The 10,655-nt window shown below is 38.7% G+C and overlaps 2 protein-coding genes across 2 annotated transcripts; both read right to left on the bottom strand.

Annotated features, from left to right (window-relative positions):
• Positions 1 to 519: 519 nt before the first annotated feature.
• LOC104943285 (neurofilament heavy polypeptide-like) lies at positions 520 to 3,152 on the bottom strand. Its single transcript, XM_010768634.1, has 3 exons — positions 2,885 to 3,152; positions 1,932 to 2,038; positions 520 to 1,136 (listed from the first exon to the last, which is right to left on the bottom strand). The coding sequence occupies exons 2-3, from the start codon at positions 1,954 to 1,956 to the stop codon at positions 520 to 522; spliced, it is 642 nt and encodes a 213-aa protein (XP_010766936.1). The 5' UTR covers positions 1,957 to 2,038; positions 2,885 to 3,152.
• A 449-nt stretch (positions 3,153 to 3,601) lies between these two features.
• LOC104943284 (uncharacterized) lies at positions 3,602 to 9,836 on the bottom strand (the record flags this gene model as incomplete). The annotated part of the gene is made up of 5 exons (XM_010768633.1): positions 3,602 to 7,676; positions 8,604 to 8,768; positions 9,149 to 9,247; positions 9,552 to 9,614; positions 9,735 to 9,836. Coding segments are annotated over 5 exons (909 nt in total), but the record flags the coding sequence as incomplete, so codon positions are not given.
• Positions 9,837 to 10,655: the final 819 nt, after the last annotated feature.

The following is a 10,655-nucleotide window of genomic DNA, read 5'->3' as shown; positions in this document are numbered from 1 at the left end:
CTAAGCTAAAGGTGGCTAATGTTGGGCTATAAAGGAACTAAGTGACCACGTAAGCCATTCTACTGATGCTGGACAGTTTTTCAGTGGATGCACAATAAACGGCAACATACACATTAATGTAAATAAACAGCCAAATAATGGATCAACCTCTCTGTCTAATGTTCGCTTGCTGTTAGTGTTGTTGCATAGCAACCACCTTGCACTATGTTTTGTGCAGAAGGCAACGGAGGGACTATTTTATTTTGAACATCATTATTTACTAATAAAAACTATTTAAATTAGAGTGTGTATTTTTCTTTCATTTGGTAACCCTTCAGGCCTTGATATATGCTCATTATATCACAGCTAAGGGGCGTGGTTCGGCCCGACGCGAAGTAACCCCCTTAGCATATACCACGGCCTGTCGTGAGCTATTGCTTAAATATACATTATACAAATGCTCAATTGAACATTTTTAAAGTGTATATGTATGTTTGCACCTTTGTCACTTGCTAAGTAATAAAGTTTAAACTGTGTATCTCACACTTTAGCCGCTCCTCTCCTGCGGCGTCCGCTCGGCGTCGTCTCCTCCTCGGCTTCATTCGGCGGTTCCTCTATCACCACTTCCTTTACAGGCTGCTGCTTCTTCACATACTTTCTCTTAGGCTTTGGGGTCCCATTTTCCTCCTGCACAGCATCTACAATCCCACCCTCATCAGTTGGGAGACTCTCATCAGTTGGGAGACTCTCATCAGTGGTGGGAGTTTGTTTGGCGGGGGTTTTCTTAGCTGGAGTCTTTTTAGCCGGAGTCTTTTTGGCCGGAGTCTTTTTGGCCGGAGTCTTTTTGGCCGGAGTCTTTTTGGCCGGAGTCTTCTTCGCTCTCACGGCCTTTTTAGGAGTTTCATCCGACTCTGAAAGTGTTTTGTCAGTTTCGTCTTGACCCCCGTCTTCAGTCTGTTGTGTGGTATCCTCATTAGTTCCATTCTTTACCGGAGACTTCTCAGAAGCTGCTCCTTTTCCTCTTCCTGAGCTCTGTCTTTTTCGCGGGGAGCGTTGCACATTGGTCACCTCTTCAGTTTCATAATCCAAATATTTTGGATTTTTCTTGCGTTGTCGTCCTTTGGAGCTGGGTGATATGTGGCAACCCTGGTCTGGCCCTGCGGGGAGAGTGAAGACATTAGAGAAATAGTATGTAGAAATCATTGAAATGTATCAAAACCACAATTGAAAAACTTGAGCTTTACGATAAAAGACTATGCAATTCACCGTCAAGAGTTACTTGCTATGAATACACTAAATACCAGAATATAATGCTATGTTGGATCCTGTAGCATTTTTACTTTGATTTTAATTATCCAGAATATTTTATATTGTTTTGTTTATATTGTTAATATTTTTCATTTTATTTTTAATTGTTAATTATCTTTTCCACTTTTTAAAGTATTATATTTGAATGTCTGAACACACTTCTGCTTCTATGATTAAATAATTTCCCAAATTAGGATCAATAAAGTATCTATCTATCTAAACAATATTGTGAACGTCTGCACGCATGATTAAGGGACGTGATTGTTTTATAAAGACACAGAAGGAACAGCATATTTTGGAAAGTTACGACACACAGTTACCAGCCAGGAATTGAACCAGGGACTCAATGCTCTGAGATTAGCACAGAGACTTGTGCCCTAACCACTTGGCTATACGATCAATCCAGTAATAAAACATTTAACACAATATTTGATTGAGACCAAACAGCTTCAGAGATTTTTATCATCCTGATTATTATGCATTAGTATAAACAGTGTTGCTATTCTGAAACTCAAAGTGCTCCTCCATAACTGACCGCAGGAGTCAACAACATGCAATTTTAGTTTCTATTGCAACAGTATCTTGACATTGCACCTTTCAAATAGATATTATGTGATATCTTTAGGTGCGATTGCCTGTATTACCTTGTCCAGAGTCAACAGGATCCATAGGCCCTGGGTTTGTTGTGCTGTGGTGGTGTTGTCAGGAGCCTCCTCATGTATGGAGCAAGTGTATCACTCTGGATGAGCTCCTACTGAGAGAATAAACCAAAATGAAGACAGATATATCAACCAAACCACATCTGAGAAGTATGATATCTGAGAATATAGTACAAACTACTGAGGATTCAATTACTTAAAGAGGTATACAGTGACACATACAGGAATATTTCATCATAGTAGCTCAGTGTGTCTCTGGACTGACAGACACAATTCAACAACATTGCAAGCAACGTCTTTATTGTATTTTAAACAACCTGAAAGCTTACTAAGTCAATATTATCAGTACAAATATGTTGTAAGGAAACGTGGAGTTTAAGAGCCAGGCATGTTATCGCGTTGTTTGAGAATATTAAACCAAATCTCGTGGAGTATTATGATAATTCTTTGCTATCTTCAGTACTTTCAAGTTTAAATGGGTCAATAGATAAAGATGTCTAATGACTTTTAACCACTTATCAATTCGGCATATGTTTATAGTATCATACATATCAAATTAACAATTGTTTTAATACTTTTGTTTCGCATTTGTTTTGCCGATTTCTGAGAATAATAAGCAGTGATAATTCTATGCTATTGTGTATCTTTCACGGGTAAATGGACTATTAACTAGATATAAACTATTAATTTCGAATGAATTTTAACCACTTATCAATTCGGCATATGTTACAAGGATAATACATATCAAGTTACAATTGTTTTGTTTCACATGTGTTTTCCCGGTGACTCGTCAGCTATCATGCTAGCATCACAAAGCTAATGCTAACAGGCTAAAGTGGCCGTTGGTGCTTCCTTTACTGCCGTTAAGTGACTCCTAAAACCGTCCGGTAACCGATAAACGTCACAAATAATAATACTGATAACCTTTAAAACCTCACCCTTCATGTACCAGAGGCTTCCCGGTCCGGTGGCAAAGGCTGAAAAACCTCGTACCGAGTCCGGGGAAACTAGAATCCGGTCACACGGGATCGAGTCCCAAATCTGCTAGCGTGAAGTAACCCGTGTAATATCACCGGAGCCGTGGAGAAATAACGGGCATCTGTGTGTAGTCGTTATTCTTTCCCGTACGGTACAATATTGACAGTCCCCGCCGCCTTGTTTGAACCTGATTCCGGTTTCTGAAACTCACATTCTGCTGACATCAGACCGTCATGTTACTGTACAGCGTGGAGAAACACACCGCCCCATATCAGCGGAGCAGGGAACTACACCTGTGAGAGTTAGAGCCTCACTCAATATCAACACCTGCAGAGGTTTATTTAGTCCTCAAATCATGTTTTTATGACTTTTTTGTAAATATTTGAAGCCCCTAAGTAGATGTACCTAGCAGTATACAAAGTCATTCAAACTAGCTGAACCTTTACCAGCTTTGAGAACACCTTAATGGTCAATCATTCTAAAACATATCATATATTATTCTGAAATGGAACAATCTGCACAATGACTACTTTTACTGTCGCTACTTTCACTATATTTTGATGAGAATACTTTTCTACTTTTACTTGAGTAACATTTTGATTCAGAGTTTTACTTGTAACAGTATTTGACACGTTCATTCCCCACATCATTGTTAATGAAGACACAGAGCCCAAAACGACCATTAATTAAACTTTTAATCATCTGTGGTTATAACAATGCTGGTAATATGGAATAGCAGCACGTAACTTCTAAAAAACAAGTAGTAACATTTTAAATGTACAGATTTATAACACTGAGGTTATAACTAATTACACATGGACAAATTAAGTGCTTTCTTTGTGTGTTTACAAATAATACAAGATTATTAACTGAACAGTTATTCAAATATGACCAAGGTAATATAAACTGTATTATTGTCTGTATGGATGAGGCTAAAAACATCAGGACACATTCTCATTATTTTCTTCATGTTTCATTAATTCACAGAGCTTCTCTACTGCACAGTTAACAACACTATTTAAAAAAAACTCAGCCCACGTAATTGGAATTATATTGAATGCCTCTCACTAGTCCTCTCTATTAAATACAAAAAAATACATTTCATAATGTAATCGTTTTGGTTTCTATTGCCTACAGTATGGCAGCTCCTCTCTTGGCACTAAAATACAAAACATTTAACAATACAGGCGTACTATTTTTGAATTAATCTGGATTCAAGTTATGTACTCCAGCATTAAGATGAAAGGATGAGACAGCAGTGAGACAAAAAGTGCAAATGACCGGGAAAAAATGAAATGTGGAGTTTCACTTCTTGAATTACTGGTACGAAATTGCACTAAAATATTAATGCTTTGACTTTTTCTTGATAACAAAGCAGGTCACTTGTAAGAGCTCCTTCCCTTTGTGCTATGAAACTGTTCAAAGTGCGCACATAGTGATAACGATTTGGTCACAAGCATAAGAGGACATGGGAAGTATTTCCAAAGCAAGGAGAGTTTAACCTTATTTCTGAAAAGTAAAAATTGTATAAAATGTTGTTTTCCGCGTTTTTAAATGTGGATTGTTCATGCTTTTATATTTGACATCCCATTAAACTGGATACATTTAGATTCTGGACTGAAAATTCAAGACATTTAAAGACATCCCCTTAGACTTTGAGAAAATAGGATGGATGTTTTCAACAATTTTCTAATATTCAAAGACTGAAAATAATCGTTAGCTGCATCCCTAACATGCAACGACTGCCGATGGGTTGCAAGAAGATACCATTCATTTCAAGGGGTCACAAGCCATAACGTTGAAATCCAATGACTTAGGTAATGAATTAAACTGATGAGTATTACACATTATAATTATTTAAAATAATAACTAGACATACAGTGTCTAAACAAAGACTAAAAGCAGCTAATTAATCAAAAACTTAGTAAATCAAAAAGTCTTATTAAATGCTGCAACATGCTAGCACCAAAGGCAAAAGGAACAAAACAAAAAAACATTTCTTCTATTAAAAAAGCGTTTTCATTACTTTCTTTTAAGTAAATAGACATTAAGGTGAGAATACAATGGTCCTAAATAGATATTTGCATGTTCTCCACCACTGCCTGACCTGCTTTTTGAAATACTTCCCATGTCCAAGGAGGTTTTCCATTTCAAACTCATCTGATGAAAGTTAATGACGGGTAAAGCACTATAACCAGAATCAGTAAATATAGGAATCTAATCATGGGTGATAAACCAATGTTCCTTTTTCTTTTTAAAGGAAGGAAAGTGGTTTAAGAAGTGCACAACAGAGGGGGAAATTAATACATTGAGAAATGCTTTTAAGTTGTAAAAAAACAAATATTGTTAAGACGACACCAACGTATGACTGACAACCATCCATAACTCACTGTAGTAGATACAAAATGCATAAGTATGAACATTAAGCTACATGCTATCGGTTATATATTCTGTCTCTAAATAAACAGAAAGACAAACAGTCGCCCTCCGTGTTAAATGCTTTGTGTGTTAGCTTTCCTTCGTCACAGTTACCGTCACAGTCACATTTATATGTTGTTTTGTTAACAGCCACTTAGAACCAATTATATTAATGTGCTTTATTTCACTTTTCACGGCTGATAAACTCCTGCCTGGAATGTTTGAAACTGATTTAAAAACCTAAGTTAGAATCATTAATATCATGGAAAACGCATCTTAATAAAAGGTCTTCTTACTCACTAGTTCAAGAGCAGTTGTTATTATATGTATGTTAAACAGAGCTACATATGCTGAGGAAAATGAAAATATGTCACTATTTTCTAAGAAAAACTGGTAAAAATACCATTAGTTTAGATTTGTGTTATAGCTAACTCAAAAGAAATGGATTCGGAGTGTTCCACATTGGCTGTTTTGGGCAGATTTAAACTGCAAATAATCACATCAAGTATTTTACCTTTCTTGACAAACCTATATTGTTGTTTTCTGTGTTTTGGAAACTAGATATTGAGAGTGTTAAGAGTATAATATCCTGATATAGGCTGACATTTTAAAGGACTAGTCCAACATTTTGGGCATCAGATTATTTCATATCACATTTACTTTTAAAGACTTCCATACATTTAAAGCAATTTGTCTTTTCTTGCTGTTGTTCTGTACTCAACCAGAGTGGTTTGGATCTTCCCTTGGTTTAGATTTGTGTTATAGCTAACTCAAAAGAAATGGATTCGGAGTGTTGGAACACAACTAAAAACTATTGTCTGTTTGGGGCAGATTTAAACTCTAAGTAATCACATCAAGTATGTTACCTTCTTGACAAACCTATATTGTTGTTTTCTGTGTTTTGGAAAGTAGATATTGAGAGTGTTAGGGGTGTGATATCGAGAGGTGGGCTGACATGAGCTGCTTTAAAAAGGACTAGTCTTTGTTTGACTCACATTTGCTTCTAAGGACTTCCAAACAAATGGGAATACAATTAAAGTAATTTGTCATCTTTTGATATTGTTTTGTTCTGTACTCCAAAAGAGTGGTTTGGGTTTTCTCAAGTCTTTACTTTTTTTGTATTTGCCTTGAATTTGCTTCCTTGATTTGCCTGCTTTAACTACTATAACTGGACAAGGAGCTGCAACCAGTCTTAGTTTAAAAACGGCTTCTTGATGCTAGCCATGAACTTTTCCCTGTCAATAAAATCAAACCTACTGATGAAAGGGGAAGGAGCATGGGGAGGGGAATCCTTTTGCTATCCAATTATACCAGAAAAAGTGACATTTCTAACTTCCCTACTCCCAGAAAAGGCCAATAAGTTGTAAGTAAAAGTAAAGATGAGTAGTATGAAAATATACAAATCATATGTTTAAGAGGCACAAAATATTATTTATATTTTCAGAGTCTATTAAAATCCTGTTAGCAGCCTCTCTTAATGTTTCCCTTTAAGGTAAACATGAAAGACGGGTTTATCAAAAGAATAGGACACGTTTAAAGTTGCAGAAAATAATCTATTACAGATAAACACAGATACTACAGTTCTCTATACAATGACGACCACTTCACGACAGTCTCCGAACCCGAAGCGTCTCATTTATCCATGTTAGGATGTTGGGACGGTTTCCATCATTTCATCCACTTTTTAAAAACGTTAAATCACCAGCTGCCTTCTCACCTTGTTTGTCCCGTGGTTCGTTTTCTTCTACGTCACGGCTAATAAAGGACGGAGGGACACTCCATGGTCTCTGTTAAGTGTTATTTTTAAGTGTCCACGGTCTCTTTTTCCACCTCTGTTAAGTATTTAGTGTTATTTTAAGTGTTCCTCTGTCCTTTCCCAGCCTCAGGATTAGTCTCCATGATGCCGGGTCGTTTCGGGTTCCACTGGTCAACGTGTCTCCGCCTGTCCTGCTGCTCCACCTCTGATTGGCTGACAGTATTACCTCCACCTCCACCTCCAAAAGCAAAGCAATCCTTCTGCTTCCCGTCACCCATCCCCACCTCCTTCTTCCTCCGTTTCCCCTCCACCATCCCGTCCTCTTTGCCTCCATCCACCATCGTCTCCATCTCTAAAGGAGCCTGCTCCGGTGTCGGCATGGCTCCGATCCGCTCCATCTCCACCCACATGGACCCAGGAGGAGGCTCCAGAGAGGTGTAGTGGAGCGCGGGCTGCTCCGCCTGCTGATGGAGGTGCTGGTTCTCTGGGTGCAGGTGTTGATGTTGGTGCTGGAGGTGGTGCTGGTGCTGGAGGTGGTGCAGCGGCTGAAGAGGGTGCTGCATGGACTGATGAGGGTGCTGAATGGGGTGCAAAAGCACACACATCCTTTACTCAAGTAGAAGTACAGATACTCGTGTTTAAAAATACTCTGGTAAAAGTAGAAGTACTGACTAAACTTCTTTCCTCAAGTCAAAGTAAAGAGGCTTTGAAATGTACTTCAGTAAAAAGTACCCATAACTAGCAGCTGTTTTAAAGAGTACCTGACCTCCCTTTATATTAATAGAACAATAATGTCATTGTTAGCTAATGAATGTTTCCATGGTGACCAACGGCAACATGACAACGTTTTCATTGGTCCCTCTTCTTTAGAGAAGACCAGGAAATGATGGATACACGGATCGTGTTCAAATCAATAGGCACGCAATGACTCTAAATAATAATGATCACGCCACCAAACACACATTCAGACTAAAGGAACCAGCCTGTTTGGAAAATGTGAGAAGTAGAAAGTACAGGTATTTGTGTTCAACATGTAAGAAGTAGAAAGTACAGGTATTTGAGTTCAACATGTAAGAAGTAGAAAGTACAGGTATTTGAGTTCAACATGTAAGAAGTAGAAAGTACAGGTATTTGAGTTCAACATGTAAGAAGTAGAAAGTACAGGTATTTGTGTTCAACATGTAAGAAGTAGAAAGTACAGGTATTTGTGTTCAACATGTAAGAAGTAGAAAGTACAGGTATTTGTGTTCAACATGTAAGAAGTAGAAAGTACAGGTATTTGTGTTCAACATGTGAGAAGTAGAAAGTACAGGTATTTGTGTTCAACATGTAAGAAGTAGAAAGTACAGGTATTTGTGTTCAACATGTAAGAAGTAGAAAGTACAGGTATTTGAGTTCAACATGTAAGAAGTAGAAAATACAGGTATTTGGGTTCAACATGTAAGAAGTAGAAAGTACAGGTATTTGTGTTCAACATGTGAGAAGTAGAAAGTACAGGTACCCACCTCTGGGTGCTGCTGGTACTGGTGTACGTGGTGTTGATGGTGTGTGTGATGGTGGTGGTACTGGTCTACGATCTGCTTGTCCACGTTTTGGATGAATTCCTTGGGCTGGTTCTTCAGGAACTTCTCAAACTTCTTGGAGGCTTTTTTGTTCGTCACAAACCAGTCCTGTTAGAGAGGAGGAGGGGAAATTTAGATTTAATGTAGTCTACAACCAAGGATTCAAGGATTCAAGGCTTTTATTGTCATGTGTACATAGCTACAGTGTAGATATGTCAATGAAAATCTTAGGTCACAGGCTCCTTCAACAGTGCAACACAATACAACTGGTAATAGTGCAAGTAAATACAAATAAAATAGAAATAGTGCAAGGAGAGTATATATACAAGTAGTTGGAATATGATATATTAGATAAATAATTTGTAAGTTGCAAACAGATGAATGTTATGGATGTTCTGTCAAAGTGCAGGTGTTTAACCAGAGAGAAAACATTCATATTTATTCTGTAAGCAAGGTTAAAGAGACCTGTTTGAGAGGAGGGGTTTTACCTGAGAGTGGACAGAGTTGATGTGGTACTTCACTCCACTTTCAGAGTTAAACTCTTTGTTGCAGATCAGACATCTGTACTTTCCAGCCTCAAAGTCGCCCTGAGATGAGAAGAAACCAAAGAGACATGAAAGGATTATGATGCCCTTAAATATGTTGTACCTCGTAATCTTAACTATTCACTGCATCTGTATTGTCATCATACTGTAAGCAGAACGTCTGTATTACATCACGAAGATATGGATACCTACTTAGATATTCCTGTTTATCCAGAAAAAAAGCCAAATGTCTTGTAATCAAAGACTGGAACATGTTTAAATACATGTTAATATTGACTTGACTATGCATGGGATTTGTACTCTGCTGCATATTATATTTCAGAGTTAAAGAAGAAAGCTGACGTACCTTGTTGCAGAGTCCCAGATGAGCTTTGAGTCCGGACACACTGGTGTAGACGGAGCAACAACCCTGAGGAAGACACGTATCAAGTTACATCCTGGGTTCTGCACTTAGTTAGGAATTGATACAAATCCTGAGATTAATAGAAATAGAACCAAATATGAAGGACCAAGCGTGATGCTGTGTTACCTGGTTGGGACACTGGACCTTCCTCTGCAGCTTCACCTCATTCTTCCACTTCCTTAGAACCTCCTGACTGAAGGCAGGCAGACCGGGCCGGGCGTACTTCAACTGAGAAGAGAAGCATATCCAGGATGAGGTCAATAAAAGGCTTATATCACATATCTTATGATTTTTAAAAGCATAAATGTAACCTACAAAAGTGAAAAGCTAACGTTAGGCTACAAACTACAGCACGGTCACATGACTTCACGTCACCACCGCTAAGCTAAAGGTGGCTAATGTTGGGCTATAAAGGAACTACAGCACGGTCACATGACTTCACGTTACCACCGCTAAACTAAAGGTGGCTAATGTTGGGCTATAAAGGAACTACAGCACGGTCACATGACTTCACGTCACCACCGCTAAGCTAAAGGTGGCTAATGTTGGGCTGTAAAGGAACTACAGCACGGTCACATGACTTCACGTCACCACCGCTAAGCTAAAGGTGGCTAATGTTGGGCTATAAAGGAACTACAGCACGGTCACATGACTTCACACAGCACGGTCACATGACTTCACGTCACCACCGCTAAGCTAAAGGTGGCTAATGTTGGGCTATAAAGGAACTACAGCACGGTCACATGACTTCACCACCGCTAAGCTAAAGGCGGCTAATGTTGGGCTATAAAGGAACTACAGCACGGTCACATGACTTCACGTCACCACCGCTAAGCTAAAGGTGGCTAATGTTGGGCTATAAAGGAACTACAGCACGGTCACATGACTTCACGTCACCACCGCTAAGCTAAAGGCGGCTAATGTTGGGCTATAAAGGAACTACAGCAGGGTCACATGACTTCACCACCGCTAAGCTAAAGGCGGCTAATGTTGGGCTATAAAGGAACTACAGCACGGTCACATGACTTCACCACCGCTAAGCTAAAG

The sequence above is a fragment of the Notothenia coriiceps genome, unplaced genomic scaffold (assembly GCF_000735185.1).
Source record: "Notothenia coriiceps isolate Sejong01 unplaced genomic scaffold, NC01 NC01_scaffold00005884, whole genome shotgun sequence".
NCBI classification, from domain to species: Eukaryota; Metazoa; Chordata; class Actinopteri; order Perciformes; family Nototheniidae; genus Notothenia; species Notothenia coriiceps.
This window is presented reverse-complemented; position numbering and strand designations above follow the sequence as displayed.

Excerpts from the sequence above, each read along its gene's own strand:
- LOC104943285 (XM_010768634.1), bottom strand. The coding sequence starts at position 1,956 with ATGGATCCTGTTGACTCTGGACAAG. Across the intron at positions 1,137-1,931 it reads TCCTGTTGACTCTGGACAAG|GGCCAGACCAGGGTTGCCAC; the intron begins GTAATACAGGCA and ends CTCTCCCCGCAG.